Raw genomic sequence first — 19,869 nt, 5'->3', positions numbered from 1 at the left:
CATGGGGACCGTGCTCTATGGGGACATCGCTCTATGGGACATCGCTCTATGGGGCCGTCACCATGGGGACCGTGCTCTATGGGGACATCGCTCTATGGGGACATCGCTCTATGGGGACACCTCTCTATGGGGACAATGCTCTATGGAGCCGTCACCATGGGGACCGTGCTCTATGGGGACATCGCTCTATGGGGACACCTCTCTATGGGGACATCGCTCTATGGGGACATAACTCTATGGGGACACCTCTCTATGGGGACAATGCTCTATGGGGACATGGCTCTATGGGGACATCGCTCTATGGGGACACCTCTCTATGGGGACATCGCTCTATGGGGACATAACTCTATGGGGACACCTCTCTATGGGGACAATGCTCTATGGGGACATGGCTCTATGGGGACATCGCTCTATGGGGACACCTCTCTATGGGGACATCGCTCTATGGGGACATAACTCTATGGGGCCGTCACTATGGGGACAATGCTCTATGGGGACATGGCTCTATGGGGACATCGCTCTATGGGGACACCTCTCTATGGGGACATCGCTCTATGGGGACATAACTCTATGGGGACATCGCTCTATGGGGACACCTCTCTATGGGGACATCGCTCTATGGGGACATCACTCTATGGGGACACCTCTCTATGGGGACATCGCTCTATGGGGACATCACTCTATGGGGACACCTCTCTATGGGGACATCGCTCTATGGGGACATAACTCTATGGGGCCGTCACTATGGGGACAATGCTCTATGGGGACATGGCTCTATGGGGACATCGCTCTATGGGGACACCTCTCTATGGGGACATCGCTCTATGGGGACATAACTCTATGGGGACACCTCTCTATGGGGACAATGCTCTATGGGGCCGTCACCATGGGGACAATGCTCTATGGGGACATGGCTCTATGGGGACATCGCTCTATGGGGACATCGCTCTATGGGGACAGCACTCTATGGGGACATCGCTCTATGGGGACATAACTCTATGGGGACATCGCTCTATGGGGACACCTCTCTATGGGGACATCGCTCTATGGGGACATAACTCTATGGGGACACCTCTCTATGGGGACAATGCTCTATGGGGACATGGCTCTATGGGGACATCGCTCTATGGGGACAGCACTCTATGGGGACAGCACTCTATGGGGACATCGCTCTATGGGGACACCTCTCTATGGGGACATCGCTCTATGGGGACATAACTCTATGGGGACACCTCTCTATGGGGACAATGCTCTATGGGGACATGGCTCTATGGGGACATCGCTCTATGGGGACACCTCTCTATGGGGACATCGCTCTATGGGGACATAACTCTATGGGGACACCTCTCTATGGGGACAATGCTCTATGGGGCCATGGCTCTATGGGGTCCTCGTGGTGGTCCCTGCAGTCGATGGAGACGCAGGTGCAGGAGTGGTGCCAGGAGGTGGGGCAGCTGCAGGCGCAGGCTGCGGCGCTGCCGGCGGTGGCCGAGCGGCCGAGCGCGGTGGGCACCCGCATCGTGCGCCTCATCGAGCCCCTCAAGGAGCGCCGCCGCATCCTCCTGGCGTCCAAGGAGGTCCACCAGGTCAGCCACGAGCCTGGAGGATGAGATGGTGAGTGCCGGGGGGGAGAGGGATGGGGTGGGATGGATGGGGATGGATGGGGATGGGATGGGGATGAAGATGGGATGGGGATGAGGATGGGGATGAGGATGGGGATGGGGATGGGATGGGATGGGGATGGGGATGAGGATTGGGATTGGGATAAGGATGGGGATGGGGATGGGGATGAGGATGGGGATGGGATGGGGATGAGGATGGAGATGGGGATGGGGTGAGGATTAGGATGAAGATGAGGATGGAATGGGGATGGAGATGGGGATGAAGATGAAGATGAGGATGGGATAAGGATGGGGATGAGGATGGAGATGGGGATGAGGATGAGGATGGGATGAGGATGGGGATGAGGATGGGGATGAGGATGGGGATGAGGATGGAGATGGGGATGAAGATGAGGATGGGGATGGGATGAGGATGAGGATGGCGATGGGATGGGGATGGGATGAAACTGAGGATAAAGATGGGGATTGGATGGGGATGGGAGCAGGATGACACCATTGCCCCCCCCCCCCCCCGCAGCTGTGGGTGCAGGACCGCCTGCCCCTGGCCACGCTGAAGGACCACGGCACCAACCTGCAGACGGTGCAGCAGTTCATCAAGAAGAACCAGGTCAGCCCCATTGACACCCCCCCATTGACCCCCTCATTGACACCCACATTGAACCCCCATTGATCCCCCATTGACCCCCCATTGATCCCCCCATTGACTGCCCCATGGACTCCCCCATTGACTCCCCCATTGACCCCCCCATTGACCCCCCCATGGACCCCCCCATTGATTCTCCATGGACCCCCCCATTGATTCCCCCATAGACCCCCACTGACCCCCCCATTGACCCCCCCATAGACCCCCCATTGACCCCCCATTTATTCCCCCATTGACCTCCCCCATTGATTCCCCCATAGACCCCCCATTGACCTCCCCATTGCACCCCCCCTTGATTCCCCCACAGACCCCCATTGACCACCCCATTGACCCCCCCATTGATTCCCCCATAGACCCCCATTGACCCCCCCCATAGACCCCCATTGACCCCCCCATTGATTCCCCATAGACCCCCCATAGACCCCCCATTGGCCCCCCCATAGACCCCCATTGACCCCCCCATTGACCTCCCCCATTGATTCCCCCATAGACCCCCATTGACCCCCCCCATTGATTCCCCCCTTGACCCCCCCATTGATTCCCCCATAGACCCCCCATTGACCTCCCCATTGACCCCCCCATTGATTCCCCCACAGACCCCCATTGACCACCCCATTGACCCCCCATTGATTCCCCCATAGACCCCCATTGACCCCCCCATAGACCCCCATTGACTCCCCCATTGATTCCCCCATTGACCCCCCATTGACCCCCCCATAGACCCCCATTGACCCCCCCATTGACCCCCCCATAGACCCCCATTGACCCCCCCATTGACCCCCCCATAGACCCCCCCTTGACCCCCCCATTGATCCCCCACAGACGCTACGCCGGGAGATCCAGGTGCATCGTCCGCGCGTGGCCGAGGTTCTGGAGCGCGCCGGGGCCGTGGCCTCCATCCGCAGCCCCGAGGCCGAGGGCGTGCGGCGGCTGCAGGAGCGCCTGGGCTCGCTCTGGGGGGAGCTGCAGGAGCAGGCGGAGCGGCGGCAGCAGGCGCTGGACGCCACCTTCCAGCTGGAGCAGTACAAGTGCGACGTGGCCGAGGTGGAGGCCTGGCTCGGGGAGCAGGAGCTGCTGCTCATGAGCGACGACAAGGGCAAGGTGCCCGCGGTGTGCCCCAATGGGGGGGGGTGAAGGTGGAGGGGTCGGGAGGATGGGATGGGGGGGGGATGCTCGTGGACCTCATGGAGAGCTCAGGAGGATGGATGGGATGAGGGATGCACGTGGGGAGCTCAGGAGGATGGATGGGATGAGGGATGCCCATGGGGAGCTCAGGAGGATGGATGGGATGAGGGATGCCCATGGGGAGCTCAGGAGGATGGATGGGATGAGGGATGCACGTGGGGAGCGCAGGAGGATGGATGGGATGAGGGATGCACGTGGGGAGCTCAGGAGGATGGATGGGATGAGGGATATGCATGGACCACGTGGAGAGTGCAGGAGGATGGGTGGGATGAGGGATGCCCATGGGGAGCTCAGGAGGATGGATGGGATGAGGGATGCACATGGACCTCATGGAGAGCGCAGGAGGATGGGTGGGATGAGGGATGCAGGTGGACCACATGGAGAGCGCAGGAGAATGGATGGGATGAGGGATGCAGGTGGAGAGCTCAGGAGGATGGATGGGAAGGGGTGGAGATGCACTCTGTGACTCCCATCCCACTGTATGGCTCCCATGCCACCCTATGGCTCTATGGCTCCCATCCCACTCTATGACTCCCATCCTACTCCATGACTCCCATGCCACCCTATGGCTCTATGACTCCCATTCCACTCTATGACTCCCATTCCACTCTATGACTCCCACCCCACTCTATGACTCCCACCCCACTCCATGGCTCCCATCCCACTCCATGACCCCCATCCCACTCAGCGATTCCCACCCCACCCTATGTCTCCCACCCCACCCTACGGCCCTACGCCTCCTATGGCCCACAGGAGCCCATCTGTACGTGCCCCTGTGCACCCATTGCCCCCCAGGACGAGCAGAGCACCCTCCAGCTCCTCAAGAAGCACCTCCTGACCGAGCAGACGGTGGAGAACTACGAGGAAACCATCGCCCAGCTCTCGCGCCAGTGCCGGGCGCTGCTGGAGCTCGGCCACCCCCAAAGGTGGGGCGAGCTCCGGGTCGCCCATCCCCACAGGGGCCAAAGGGGGGCACCCATGGGTGCTGGGCGCTCACCGGGCGCTGTGTCCCTTGCCCAGCGAACAGGTCAGCAGGCGGCAGTCGCAGGTTGACCGGCTGTACGTGTCTCTGAAGGAGCTGGTGGAGGAGCGCAAGGCCAAGCTGGAGCAGCAGTACTGGCTCTACCAGCTCAACCGCGAGGTGGACGAGCTCGAGCACTGGATCGCCGAGAAGGAGGTGGTGGCCGGGTCGCCGGAGCTGGGGCAGGACTTCGAGCACGTCACCGTGAGATGGGGTCCGGGACGGGGGACGGGGGTCCCCGGTGTGGGGTGGGGGTGATGGGGGTGGTGCTGGACCAGAGCGGGGTCTTGGTGTGGGTGCTGCTCCAGAGAAGGGGTCCTGGGGTTGCTGGGGATGCAGAGCTGCATCCTGGTGGTGGCAGCGTCAGTGCATCGTCCTGGGCGTCATCACGGGCATCATCCCTGCTCCATGCTGGGTACCATCAATGCATCGTCCTGGGCATCATCCCTGCTCCATGCTGGGTACCATCAATGCTCCATGCTGGGTACCATCAATGCTCCATCCTGGGTACCATCAATGCATCGTCCTGGGCATCATCCCTGCTCCATGCTGGGTACCATCAATGCTCCATCCTGGGTACCATCAATGCATCGTCCTGGGCGTCATCACGGGCATCATCCCTGCTCCATGCTGGGTACCATCAATGCATCGTCCTGGGCATCATCCCTGCTCCATGCTGGGTACCATCCCTGCTCCATGCTGGGTACCATCAATGCTCCATCCTGGGTACCATCAATGCATCGTCCTGGGCGTCATCACGGGCATCATCCCTGCTCCATGCTGAGTACCACCAATGCATCACCCCAGGCACCATCCCAGCTCCATCCCAGGCACCATCCCTGCTCCATCATGGGCACCATCCCAGCTCCACCCCGGGTACCACCAATGCATCATCCCGGGCACCATCCCAGCTCCACCCCGGGTACCACCAATGCATCATCCTGGGCACCATCCCAGCTCCATCCCGGCCTTCCCCTCTCCACCCGTGTCCCTCCTCCCTCCCTCACCCCCTTCCCCTCCCCGGCTCCCGCAGCTGCTGCAGGAGAAGTTCCTGGAGTTCGCCAGCGAGACGGGCAGCGTGGGGCAGGAGCGCATCGCCGCGCTCAACCAGATGGTGGACGAGCTCATCGACTACGGCCACGCCGACGCCGCCACCATCGCCGAGTGGAAGGACGGCGTCAACGAGGCCTGGGCCGAGCTGCTGGAGCTGATGGAGACGCGGGCGCAGATGCTGGCGGCCTCGCACGAGCTCCACAAGTTCTTCAACGACTGCAAGGAGCTCCTGGCGCAGATCGAGGAGCGCCGGCGGCGGCTGCCGGAGCTGGCGGCGCGCGACGGCCGCGGCTCCGCCGGCGCCTTGCAGCGGGCGCTGGGCGCCTTCGAGCACGACGTGGAGGTGCTGGTGAGCCAGGTGCGGCGGCTGCAGGAGGCGGCGGCGCAGCTCCGCACCCTCTACGCCGGCGACAACGCCGAGGCCATCGCGGCGCGGGAGCAGGAGGTGCTGCGGGCATGGAAGGAGCTGCTGGCAGCCTGCGAGCGCTGCCGGCTCCACGTGGCCGGCGTCGCCGAGCGCATCCGCTTCGTGGGCGCCGCCAGGGACCTGCTGGCCTGGATGGACGGGGTCCTGCAGCAGATGGGAGCCGGGGACAAGCCCAGGTTGGGGGGGGAGAGGAGCATGGCCCACCCCAAGCACCCATGGCCCACCCCAAGGACCCATGGCCCACCCCAAGGACCCATGGCCCACCCCAAGGACCCATTTCCCATCCCAAGGACCCATTTCCCACCCCAAGGACCATGGCCCACCCCAAGGACCCATTTCCCACCCCAAGGACCATGGCCCACCCCAAGGACCCATTTCCCACCCCAAGGACCCATTTCCCACCCCAAGGACCCATTTCCCAACCCAAGGACCCATTTCCCACCCCAAGGACCATGGCCCACCCCAAGGACCCATTTCCCACCCCAAGGACCATGGCCCACCCCAAGGACCCATTTCCCACCCCAAGGACCCATTTCCCACCCCAAGGACCCATTTCCCAACCCAAGGACCCATTTCCCATCCCAAGGACCATGTCCCACCCCAGGGACCATATCCCATCCCAATGACCATATCCTATCCCAACGACCATGGCCCATCCCAAGGACCGTGTCCCATTCCAAGGACCCATTTCCCATCCCAAGGGCCATGTCCCATTCCAAGGACCCATGTCCCACCCCAAGGACCCATGCCCCACCCCAAGGACCATGTCCCATCCCAAGGACCATGTCCCATCCCAAGGACCCAGTTCCCATCCCAAGGACCCATTTCCCACCCCAAGGACCCATTTCCCACCCCAAGGACCCATTTCCCATCCCAAGGACCCATTTCCCATCCCAAGGACCCATTTCCAATCCCAAGGACCCATTTCCCATCCCAAGGACCCATTTCCCATCCCAAGGACCCATTTCCCACCCCAAGGACCCATTTCCCATCCCAAGGACCCATTTCCCATCCCAAGGACCCATTTCCAATCCCAAGGACCCATTTCCCATCCCAAGGACCCATTTCCCACCCCAAGGACCCATTTCCCACCCCAAGGACCCATTTCCCAACCCAAGGACCCATTTCCCATCCCAAGGACCATGTCCCACCCCAGGGACCATATCCCATCCCAACGACCATATCCTATCCCAACGACCATGGCCCATCCCAAGGACCGTGTCCCATTCCAAGGACCCATTTCCCATCCCAAGGGCCATGTCCCATTCCAAGGACCCATGTCCCACCCCAAGGACCCATGCCCCACCCCAAGGACCATGTCCCATCCCAAGGACCATGTCCCATCCCAAGGACCCAGTTCCCATCCCAAGGACCCATTTCCCACCCCAAGGACCCATTTCCCACCCCAAGGACCCATTTCCCATCCCAAGGACCCATTTCCAATCCCAAGGACCCATTTCCCATCCCAAGGACCCATTTCCCATCCCAAGGACCCATTTCCCACCCCAAGGACCCATTTCCCATCCCAAGGACCCATTTCCCATCCCAAGGACCCATTTCCAATCCCAAGGACCCCATTTCCCATCCCAAGGACCCATTTCCCATCCCAAGGACCCATTTCCCATCCCAACGACCATGTCCATTCCATTCCAAGGACCCGTGACCTGTGCTAACATCCCATGTCCTGTGCCAAGGTCCCATGTCCTGGCCCATCCATGGCATCAAGACCCTGTGTCCCATCCCATCCCAAGCTCAAGACCCATGTCCTACCTCATCCCAAGGCCCCATGTCCTGGCCCGCCCATGGCACCAAGGCCCCACATCCTGCCCCATCCCAAGGACACAGAGACCCTCACCGTGGCCTCTCCCCCCCTTTCAGGGACGTCTCCTCGGTGGAGCTGCTGATGAGCGACCACCAGAGCCTCAAGAACGAGATTGAGGCCCGAGCCAAGAGCATCTCCAGCTGCCTGGAGCTGGGCAAGAGCCTCATCCTCAGCAAGAGCCCAGCGGCCGATGAGGTGCAGCCATTGACGGGTCCTAACCCACTGGGGGGGTCCCAGCTCATTGGGGGGATCCCAGCCCATTGAGGAGGTCCCAACCCATTTGGGAGGTCCCAACCCATTGAAGAGGTCCCAACCCATTGAGGAGGTCCCAACCCATTGAGGAGGTCCCAACCCATTGGGATCCCAACCCATTGAGGAGGTCCCAACCCATTGAGGAGGTCCCAACCCATTGAGGAGGTCCCAACCCATTGGGGATCCCAACCCATTGAGGAGGTCCCAACCCATTGAGGAGGTCCCAACCCATTGGGGATACCAATCCATTGAGGAGGTCCCAACCCACTGGGGTGTCCCAACCCATCGGAAATCCCAACTCATGGGGTGATCCCAACCCATTGGGGATCCCAACCCATTCTGGAGGGTTCCAACCCATTATGGGGATCCCCACCCATTGCAGTTGCCCCAACCCCTGCAGATCAAAGCCCACGTGGAAAAGCTGCTCACGAAGAAGAAGGAGATGTTGGAGACGTGGGACAAGCACTGGGAGTGGCTGCAGCAGAGTGAGTGCCCCACAGGGTGCTGGGGGTGATGGTGACTGCATGTGGTACCCGTGGTGACGGAGGTGATGGTGACTGCGTGTGGTACCCGTGGTGACGGAGGTGATGGTGACTGCGTGTGGTACCCGTGGTGACGGAGGTGATGGTGACTGCGTGTGGTACCCGTGGTGACGGAGGTGATGGTGACTGCGTGTGGTACCCGTGGTGACGGAGGTGATGGTGACTGCGTGTGGTACCTGTGGTGATGGAGGTGATGGTGACTGCGTGTGGTACCTGTGGTGATGGAGGTGATGGTGACTGCGTGTGGTACCTGTGGTGATGGAGGTGATGGTGACTGCGTGTGGTACCCGTGGTGATGGAGGTGATGGTGACTGCGTGTGGTACCCGTGGTGATGGAGGTGATGGTGACTGCGTGTGGTACCCGTGGTGACGGAGGTGATGGTGACTGCGTGTGGTACCCGTGGTGACGGAGGTGATGGTGACTGCGTGTGGTACCCGTGGTGATGGAGGTGATGGTGACTGCGTGTGGTACCCGTGGTGATGGAGGTGATGGTGACTGCGTGTGGTACCTGTGGTGATGGAGGTGATGGTGACTGTATGCGGTACTGATGGTGCTGGAGGTGCTGGTGACCGCGTGCGGTGCAGTAGGTGACCGTATGCGGTACTGATGGTGCTGGAGGTGCTGGTGACCGCGTGCGGTGCAGTAGGTGACCGTATGCGGTACCAACAGTGCTGGAGGTGCACCAGTTCGCCCAGGAGGCCGTGGTGGCCGACGCGTGGTTGACGGCGCAGGAGCCGCTGCTCCGGAGCCAGGAGCTGGGCAGCAGCGTGGACGAGGTGGAGCAGCTCATCCGGCGCCACGAGGCTTTCCGCAAGGCGGCCGCGGCTTGGGAGGAGAAGTTCAGCTCCTTGAGGAGGCTCACGACGGTGAGGGCAGCGCGGGGCAGCCCCGGGCCTCATCCCATCCCCATCCCATCCCCATCCCATCCCCATCCCATCCCCATCCCCATCCATCCCCATCCATCCCCACCCCATCCCCATCCCATCCCCATCCCATCCCCATCCCCATCCATCCCCATCCAACCCCATCCCATCTCCATCCCCATCCCATCCCCATCCCCATCCCATCCCCATCCCATCCCCATCCCATCCCCATCCCATCCCATCCCCATCCCATCCCCATCCCATCCCCATCCCATCCCCATCCCATCCCCATCCCATCCCCATCCCATCCCATCCCCATCCCATCCCCATCCCATCCCCACCCCATCCCCATCCCATCCCCATCCCATCCCCATCCCATCCCCATCCCATCCCCATACCATCCCCATACCATCCCATCCCCATCCCATCCCCACCCCATCCCCATCCCATCCCCATCCCATCCCATCCCCATCCCATCCCCATCCCATCCCCACCCCATCCCCATCCCATCCCCATCCCATCCCCATCCCATCCCCATCCCATCCCCACCTCCCTCACCCATTCCCCCCTCCCCACAGCTCGAGAAGCTCCGCGCTGAGCAGACCAAGCAGCCCCCGACCCCTCTCCTGAGCCGCAAGTTCCCGGGGACCCCCTCGGGGGCCCCAACGGCGCCAGAACCGGGACCAGAACCGGGACCAGAACCGGGACCAGAACCGGGACCAGAACCGGGACCGGGACCAGGACCGGGATCGGGACCGGGATCAGGATCGGGACCGGGACCGGGACCGGAGCCGCGCGTGGGGCTCGTGCGCCAGGAGCTGCGCCCCGAGCGGCTGCAGCCGCAGCGCGACCGCGTCCAGGCCCCCCCGGGGGCCTCGGAGCCGCCTCCCACCGGGGACCCCCCCCCAGCGGAGCCCGAGGCGGCGGCCGAGCCCCGGCCGGGGCTGCTGGAGCGGAGACGGGAGCGGAGGGAGCGGCGCTTGGAGCGGCAGGAATCGAGCGAGCCCGAGGCGCGCCCCGACGGGAAAGGGTGAGGGAAGGGAGCGGGAGCGGGAGCGGGATGGGGAGGGAGAGGGAGCGGGATGGGGAGGGAGCGGGGTGGGGATGGGGAGGGACGGGAGCGGGATGGGGATGGGGATGGGGAGGGACGGGAGCGGGATGGGGATGGGGATGGGGAGGGACGGGAGCGGGATGGGGATGGGGATGGGGATGGGGATGGGGAGGGAGCGGGATGGGGATGGGGAGGGACGGGACCGGGACCGGGATGGGGAGGGAGCAGGGTGGGGATGGGGAGGGACCGGGATGGGGAGGGAGCGGGACCAGGATGGGGATGGGGAGGGAGCGGGTCCGGGATGGGAATGGGGAGGGACCAGAGCTGGAGCGGTGCCCCCCGCATCACCCCGGCTCCCCCGCAGCAAAGCGACCCTGGCTGACATCGTGGAGCAGCTGCAGGAGAAGGAGGCGGGAGGCCCCGTGCCGGCTTCGGTGAGGAGAGAGGGACCCCCCCCCGGTGTCCCCTTGGGAGTCCCCTTTGGGGTCCCCTTCAGTTCTGCACGGCATCCCCTTGGCATCACATTGATGTCCCCTTGGCATCACTTTGGGGTCACCTTTGGGGTCCCTTTGGTTTCTCCTTGATGTCCCTTTGGTGTCCCCTCCACTTCTGCATGGCATCCCCTTGGCATCACATTGATGTCCCCTTGGTATCCCCTTGGCATGCATTGATGTCCCCTTGGCATCCATTGGTGTCCCCTTGGTATCCCCTTGGCATCCATTGGTGTCCCCTTGGTATCCTCTTGGCATCCATTGGTGTCCCCTTGGTATCACCTTGGAATCCATTGGTATCCCCTTGGTATGCATTGATGTCCCCTTGGCATCACATGGATGTCCCCTTGGTATCCCTTTGACATCCATTGACATCCATTGCCATCCCCTTGACATCCATTGGCATCCTCTTGGCATCCATTGCCATCCATTGGTGTCTCTTTGGCATCCCCTTGACATCCATTGGCATCCCCTTGACATCCATTGCCATCCATTGGTGTCTCTTTGGTGTCCCCTTGACATCCATTGGCATCCCCTTGACATCCATTGCCATCCCCTTGACATCCATTGGCATCCTCTTGGCATCCATTGGCATCCCCTTGACATCCATTGCCATCCCCTTGACATCCATTGCCATCCATTGGTGTCTCTTTGGTGTCCCCTTGACATCCATTGCCATCCATTGGTGTCTCTTTGGCATCCCCTTGACATCCATTGGCATCCCCTTGACATCCATTGGCATCCCCTTGACATCCATTGCCATCCATTGGTGTCTCTTTGGTGTCCCCTTGACATCCATTGCCATCCATTGGTGTCTCTTTGGCATCCCCTTGACATCCATTGGCATCCCCTTGACATCCATTGGCATCCCCTTGACATCCATTGCCATCCATTGGTGTCTCTTTGGTGTCCCCTCCCTGTCCCCCCCACCAACTCCTCCACCCCCCCCATATCTGCAGCCTCGGGACCGGGACCCCCCTCGCCTTCCCCCCGGCGCCGAGGCGCTGCCGGAGCGACCCCCACGTCCGGACCGGCCCCGCGCCCGCGACCGACCCCGACCGCGCCGGCGGCCCCGGCCCAAGGACCCGGCGCAAGGCCCGGGGGAGCCGCGGCGCTCGCGCTCGGCCCCGGCCCAGGGCAGCAGCGCCCCGGCCCCACCGCCCCCCCCCAGCCACACCGTCACCCACGAGGGCTTCCTCCTGCGCAAGCACGAGCAGGACGGGGCCAAGAAGGCCTCCAACAGGTTGGTGGGGGGCCAAGGGGGTACCAGGGGATGGGGGCATCCGTGGGGCCGGGGGCAACAGGGGATGGGGGTATCCATGGGGAGGGGGCAACTGGGGATCCATCAATGGAGAGGGTTCATCAAGGGTTGGGATCCATCAATGGAGAGGGTTCATCAAGGGTTGGGACCCATCAATGGAGAGGCCTCATCAAGGGTTGGGATCCATCAATGGAGAGGGTTCATCAAGCATTGGGATCCATCAATGGAGAGGGTTCATCAAGCATTGGGATCCATCAATGGAGAGGGTTCATCAAGGGTTGGGGTCCAGCAATGGAGAGGGTTCATCAAGCATTGGGATCCATCAATGGAGAGGGTTCATCAAGCATTGGGATCCATCAATGGAGAGGGTTCATCAAGGGTTGGGGTCCAGCAATGGAGAGGGTTCATCAAGGGTTGGGATCCATCAATGGAGAGGGTTCATCAAGCATTGGGACCCATCAATGGAGAGGCCTCATCAAGGGTTGGGATCCATCAATGGAGAGGGTTCATCAAGGGTTGGGGTCCAGCAATGGAGAGGGTTCATCAAGAGACCCATCAATGGAGGGGGTTCATCAAGAAATCCAACAATGGAGAGGGTTCATCCAGAGACCCATCAATGGAGAGGGTTCATCAAGAAATCCAACAATGGAGAGGGTTCATCAAGAGACCCATCAATGGAGGGGGTTCATCAAGAAATCCAACAATGGAGAGGGTTCATCCAGAGACCCATCAATGGAGAGGGTTCATCAAGCATTGGGACCCATCAATGGAGAGGGTTCATCAAGCGTTGGGACCCATCAATGGAGAGGGGTCACCAGTGGTTGGGATCCATCAACGGAGAAGGGTCATCAAGAGACCCATCAATGGAGAGGGTTCATCAAGAAACCCATCAATGGAGAGGGTTCATCAAGAGACCCATCAATGGAGGGGGTTCATCAAGAAACCCATCAATGGAGAGGGTTCATCAAGAGACCCATCAATGGAGGGGGTTCATCAAGAAACCCATCAATGGAGAGGGTTCATCAAGAGACCCATCAATGGAGGGGGTTCATCCAGAGACCCATCAATGGGAAGGGTTCACAAGGGTTGGGACCCATCAATGGAGAGGGGTCACCAATGGTTGGGATCCATCAACGGAGAAGGGTCATCAAGAGACCCATCAATGGAGGGGGTTCATCAAGAAACCCATCAATGGAGAGGGTTCATCAAGAGACCCATCAATGGAGAGGGTTCATCCAGAGACCCATCAATGGGAAGGGTTCACAAGGGTTGGGACCCATCAATGGAGAGGGGTCACCAATGGTTGGGATCCATCAACGGAGAAGGGTCATCAAGAGACCCATCAATGGAGAGGGTTCATCAAGAAACCCATCAATGGAGAGGGTTCATCAAGAGACCCATCAATGGAGGGGGTTCATCAAGAAACCCATCAATGGAGAGGGTTCATCAAGGGTTGGGGTCCAGCAATGGAGAGGGTTCATCAAGAGACCCATCAATGGAGGGGGTTCATCAAGAAATCCAACAATGGAGAGGGTTCATCCAGAGACCCATCAATGGAGAGGGTTCATCAAGAAATCCAACAATGGAGAGGGTTCATCAAGAGACCCATCAATGGAGGGGGTTCATCAAGAAATCCAACAATGGAGAGGGTTCATCCAGAGACCCATCAATGGAGAGGGTTCATCAAGCATTGGGACCCATCAATGGAGAGGGTTCATCAAGCGTTGGGACCCATCAATGGAGAGGGGTCACCAGTGGTTGGGATCCATCAACGGAGAAGGGTCATCAAGAGACCCATCAATGGAGAGGGTTCATCAAGAAACCCATCAATGGAGAGGGTTCATCAAGAGACCCATCAATGGAGGGGGTTCATCAAGAAACCCATCAATGGAGAGGGTTCATCAAGAGACCCATCAATGGAGGGGGTTCATCAAGAAACCCATCAATGGAGAGGGTTCATCAAGAGACCCATCAATGGAGGGGGTTCATCCAGAGACCCATCAATGGGAAGGGTTCACAAGGGTTGGGACCCATCAATGGAGAGGGGTCACCAATGGTTGGGATCCATCAACGGAGAAGGGTCATCAAGAGACCCATCAATGGAGGGGGTTCATCAAGAAACCCATCAATGGAGAGGGTTCATCAAGAGACCCATCAATGGAGAGGGTTCATCCAGAGACCCATCAATGGGAAGGGTTCACAAGGGTTGGGACCCATCAATGGAGAGGGGTCACCAATGGTTGGGATCCATCAACGGAGAAGGGTCATCAAGAGACCCATCAATGGAGAGGGTTCATCCAGAGACCCATCAATGGGAAGGGTTCACAAGGGTTGGGACCCATCAATGGAGCAGGGTCACCAATGGTTGGGTCCCATCAACGGAGAAGGGTCATCAAGAGACCCATCAATGGAGAGGGTTCATCAAGAAACCCATCAATGGGAAGGGTTCACAAGGGTTGGGACCCATCAATGGAGCAGGGTCACCAATGGTTGGGTCCCATCAACAGAGCGGGTCCCCCATGAGACCCCCCAGTGCCTGCCCTTGACCTCCCTGACCCACACCACCCAATCCCCCCCCATTATTGACCCCCCCCAGGTCCTGGGTGAACCTTTACTGCGTGCTGAGCAAGGGGGACCTGGGCTTCTACAAGGACGCCAAGGGCCCGGCCTCGGGCAGCACCCACGGCGGGGAGCCCCTGCTCAGCCTCCACCGCGCCACCAGCGAGGTGGCCACCGACTACAAGAAGAAGAAGAACGTCTTCAAGCTCCGGTGAGCTGCGGTGCTCCTATGGGGCACGGGGAGCGGGGGGGCTATGGGGCAGGAGGGCTGGAGACTATGGGGTAGGAGGAGGGGGATATGGGGCTATGGGGCAGGAGAGGTGGAGACTATGGGGTAGGAAGAGGGGGGATATGGGGCTATGGGGCAGGAGGGCTGGGGACTATGGGGTAGGAGGAGGGGGATATGGGGCTATGGGGCAGGAGGAGTGGGGACTATGGGGTAGGAGGAGTGGGGACTATGGGGTAGGAGGAGGGGGATATGGGGCTATGGGGCAGGAGAGGTGGAGACTATGGGGTAGGAAGAGGGGGATATGGGGCTATGGGGCAGGAGGGCTGGGGACTATGGGGTAGGAAGAGGGGGATATGGGGCTATGGGGAGGAGAGGTGGAGACTATGGGGTAGGAAGAGGGGGGATATGGGGCTATGGGGCAGGAGGAGTGGGGACTATGGGGTAGGAAGAGGGGGATATGGGGCTATGGGGCAGGAGGGCTGGGGACTATGGGGTAGGAAGAGGGGGATATGGGGCTATGGGGAGGAGAGGTGGAGACTATGGGGTAGGAAGAGGGGGGATATGGGGCTATGGGGCAGGAGGAGTGGGGACTATGGGGTAAGAGGAGGGGGATATGGGGCAGGAGGAGTGGGGACTATGGGGTAGGAAGAGGGGGATATGGGGCTATGGGGGAGGAGAGGTGGAGACTATGGGGTAGGAAGAGGGGGGATATGGGGCTATGGGGCAGGAGGAGTGGGGACTATGGGGTAAGAGGAGGGGGATATGGGGCTATGGGGCAGGAGAGGTGGAGACTATGGGGTAGGAAGAGGGGGGATATGGGGTTATGGGGCAGGAGGAGTGGGGACTATGGGGTAAGAGGAGGGGGATATGGGGCTATGGGGCAGGAGGAGTGGGGACTATGGGGTAGGAGGAGGGGGATATGGGGCTATGGGGCAGGAGAGGTGGAGACTATGGGGTAGGAAGAGGGGGGATATGGGGCTATGGGGCAGGAGGAGTGGGGACTATGGGGTAGGAGGAGGGGGGCTATGGGGCAGGAGGGGCTGGGGGGCTATGGGTTAGGAGGGGTGGGGGGCTATGGGGCAAGAGAGGTGGGGACTATGGGGTAGGAGGAGGGGGGATGTGGGTCTATGGGGCAGGAGGGCTGGGGGGCAATGGGGTGAGGGGCCAATGGGGCAGGAGGGGGGAGCTATGGGGCGGTGCTGAAGCGGGGCCTTCTCATGTAGGACCAGCGATGGGAGCGAGTTCCTGCTGCAAGCCAAGGATGAGGTGGGTGCCTATGGGGGGGTTGGGGTTCTGATGGGGGGGGGGTCTCTGGTGCTGGTTTGGGGTCTCCAATGCCCTTTTTGGTGCCTCTGACGGTGTTTTGGGGTCTCCGATGGTGGTTTTGGTGTTTCTGGCGCTGTTGTGGTGTCTCTGACACCGGTTTTGGGGTCTCTGATGGTGGTTTTGGTGTTTCTGGTGCTGTTTTGGTGTCTCTGACACCGGTTTTGGGGTCTCCGATGGTGCTTTTGGTGTTTCTGGTGCTGTTTTGGTGTCTCTGACACCGGTTTTGGGGTCTCCGATGGTGCTTTTGGTGTTTCTGGTGCTGTTTTGGTGTCTCTGACACTGGTTTTGGGGTCTCCGATGGTGCTTTTGGTGTTTCTGGTGCTGTTTTGGTGTCTCTGACACCGGTTTTGGGGTCTCCGATGGTGCTTTTGGTGTTTCTGGTGCTGTTTTGGTGTCTCTGACACTGGTTTTGGGGTCTCTGATGGTGCTTTTGGTGTTTCTGGTGCTGTTTTGGTGTCTCTGACACTGGTTTTGGGGTCTCTGATGGTGCTTTTGGTGTTTCTGGTGCTGTTTTGGTGTCTCTGACACCGGTTTTGGGGTCTCCGATGGTGGTTTTGGTGTTTCTGGTGCTGTTTTGGTGTCTCTGAAACTGGTTTTGGGGTCTCCGATGGTGGTTTTGGTGTTTCTGGTGCTGTTTTGGTGTCTCTGACAGCGGTTTTGGGGTCTCTGATGGTGGTTTTGGTGTTTCTGGTGCTGTTTTGGTGTCTCTGACACCGGTTTTGGGGTCTCTGATGGTGGTTTTGGTGTTTCTGGTGCTGTTTTGGTGTCTCTGAAACTGGTTTTGGGGTCTCCGATGGTGGTTTTGGTGTTTCTGGTGCTGTTTTGGTGTCTCTGACAGCGGTTTTGGGGTCTCTGATGGTGGTTTTGGTGTTTCTGGTGCTGTTTTGGTGTCTCTGACACCGGTTTTGGGGTCTCTGATGGTGGTTTTGGTGTTTCTGGTGCTGTTTTGGTGTCTCTGACACCGGTTTTGGGGTCTCCGATGGTGGTTTTGGTGTTTCTGGTGCTGTTTTGGTGTCTCTGACACCGGTTTTGGGGTCTCCGATGGTGGTTTTGGTGTTTCTGGTGCTGTTTTGGTGTCTCTGACACCGGTTTTGGGGTCTCCGATGGTGCTTTTGGTGTTTCTGGTGCTGTTGTGGTGTCTCTGACACCGGTTTTGGGGTCTCCGATGGTGGTTTGGGGTCTCTTCCATCATTTTTGGTCTCTCTGATGCCATTTTGGGGTCTCTTTCACACTTTTGGGGGTCTCTGTCACCATTTCTGGGGTCTCTGACACTGCTTTTGTGTCCCTGAGACCGTTTTTGGTGTCCCTGACCCCGTTTTTGGTGTCCCTGACCCCGTTTTTGGTGTCCCTGACCCCGGTTTTGGTGTTCCTGACCCCGGTTTTGGTGTTCCTGACCCCGGTTTTGGTGTCTCTAACCCTGTTTTTGGTGTTCCTGACCCCGGTTTTGGTGTCTCTAACCCTGTTTTTGGTGTTCCTGACCCCGTTTTTGGTGTCTCTGACCCCGTTTTTGGTGTCCCTGACCCCGTTTTTGGTGTCTCTGACCCCGTTTTTGGTGTCCCTGACCCCGTTTTTGGTGTTCCTGACCCCGTTTTTGGTGTCTCTGACCCCGGTTTTGGTGTCCCTGACCCCGGTTTTGGTGTCCCTGACCCCGGTTTTGGTGTCTCTAACCCTGTTTTTGGTGTCCCTGACCCCGTTTTTGGTGTCCCTGACCCCGGTTTTGGTGTCTCTGACACCGTTTTTGGTGTCTCTGACCCCGTTTTTGGTGTCTCTGACCCCGGTTTTGGTGTCCCTGACCCCAGTTTTGGTGTCTCTGACCCCGGATTTTTGTCTCTGATCCCATTTTCATGCCTCTTTCACTGTTTTTGTGCCTCTTTCACCATTTTTGGTATCTCTGACCCCATTTTTGTGCCTCTTTCATCGTTTTTGGTGTCCCTGACCCCTGTTGTGTGTCTCTGACCCCATTTTTGTGCCTCTTTCACCCTTTTTCTCCCTCTTTCACCATTTTTCTCTTTCACCATTTTTTGTGCCTCTGACCCCATTTTTGTGCCTCTGACCCCATTTTTGTGCCTCTTTCACCATTTTTTGTGCCTCTGACCCCATTTTTGTGCCTCTTTCACCATTTTTGGTGTCTCTGACCCCATTTTTGTGCCTCTTTCACCATTTTTTGTGTCTCTGGCCCCATTTTTGTGCCTCTTTCACCATTTTTTGTGCCTCTGACCCCATTTTTGTGCCTCTGACCCCATTTTTGTGCCTCTTTCACCAATTTTTGTGTCTCTGACCCCATTTTTGTGCCTCTTTCACCATTTTTGGTGTCTCTGACCCCATTTTTGTGCCTCTTTCACCATTTTTTGTGCCTCTGACCCCATTTTTGTGCCTCTTTCACCATTTTTGGTGTCTCTGACCCCATTTTTGTGCCTCTTTCACCATTTTTGGTGTCTCTGACCCCATTTTTGTATCCCTTTCCCTGTTTCCCTCTCCCTTTCCCCATCCCCATTCCCATCCCCATCCGCTTTCCCCTTCCCCTCTCCCGTTCCCGTCCCCATCCCCCTTCCTGTTCCCTTTCCTGTTCCCTCCCCGTTTCCCTGTTCCCTCCCCGTTTCCCCGTTCCCGTCCCCGTTCCCGTTTCCCTCCCCCTTTCCCCATCCCCGTCCCCTTTCCCTGTTCCCGTTCCCGCCCCCATCCCCATTTCCCCTTTCTCATTCCCGTTTCCCCTTTCCCTTTTCCCCATCCCCGTCCCCGTTCCCATCCCCATCCCTGTTCCTGTTCCCGTCCCCGTTCCCATTTCCCCGTTCACCTTTCCCCTTTCCCCACCCCGTCCCCGTTCCTATCCCCGTTCCCGTTTCCCCGTTCACCTTTCCCCTTTCCCCACCCCCGTCCCCGTTCCTATCCCCGTTCCCGTTTCCCCTTTCCCCATCCCCGTCCCCATTCCCCGTTCCCGTTTCCCATCCCCGTTCCCCTTTCCCATTCCTGTTTCCCCTTTCCCTTTTCCCCATCCCCGTCCCCGTTCCCATCCCCATCCCTGTTCCCGTTCCCATCCCCGTTCCCGTTTCCCCTTTCCCCATCCCCGTCCCCGTCCCCATCCCCATTCCCCTTTCCCGTTTCCCCTTTCCCATCCCCGTTCCCGTTTCCCCTTTCCCGTTTCCCCTTTCCCCCTTTCCCATTCCCGTTTCCCCGTTCCCGTTTCCCCGTTCCCGTTTCCCATTCCCGTTTCCCCGTTCCCGTTTCCCCGTTCCCGTTTCCCATTCCCGTTCCCATTCCCGTTCCCGTTTCCCGTTCCCGTTTCCCGTCCCCGCTCTCTCCCGCAGGAGGAGATGCGGGCCTGGCTGCGCGCCCTGGCCGCCAGTACCCAGGAGCACCAGGAGGTGGCGCGCTGGCACCAGGCGCTCACCACCTCCTCCACCGACGAGGGCGCCCCCCGGCGGGAGGGCGAGCGGCGCCCCAGCGCCTCCGGGCGGCGGAAGTGACCCCCCCATAGGGACACCCCATAGGGACACCCCCATGGGGACACCCCCTATAGGGAC

The 19,869-nt window shown here is 59.7% G+C and overlaps 1 protein-coding gene across 1 annotated transcript; it reads left to right on the top strand.

Moving 5' to 3' along the window:
- Nucleotides 1-1,408: 1,408 nt before the first annotated feature.
- Nucleotides 1,409-19,869, top strand: LOC133263394 (spectrin beta chain, non-erythrocytic 4-like). The gene is given in 16 exon segments (XM_061443146.1): nt 1,409-1,598; nt 1,600-1,614; nt 2,140-2,229; nt 3,088-3,366; nt 4,246-4,376; nt 4,471-4,675; nt 5,505-6,127; nt 7,830-7,968; nt 8,426-8,510; nt 9,238-9,434; nt 10,010-10,461; nt 10,847-10,916; nt 11,933-12,216; nt 14,831-15,004; nt 16,246-16,288; nt 19,654-19,869. Coding segments are annotated over 16 exon segments (3,132 nt in total). The 5' UTR covers nt 1,409-1,412; the 3' UTR covers nt 19,813-19,869.

Source organism: Pezoporus flaviventris, unplaced genomic scaffold, assembly GCF_033815535.1.
Source record: "Pezoporus flaviventris isolate CSIRO_AGI_PZ_B2104156 unplaced genomic scaffold, CSIRO_AGI_Pfla_v1 ptg000302l, whole genome shotgun sequence".
NCBI classification, from domain to species: Eukaryota; Metazoa; Chordata; class Aves; order Psittaciformes; family Psittacidae; genus Pezoporus; species Pezoporus flaviventris.
Note: the sequence above shows the minus strand (reverse complement) of the source record. Positions and strands in the feature narration are given on the sequence as shown.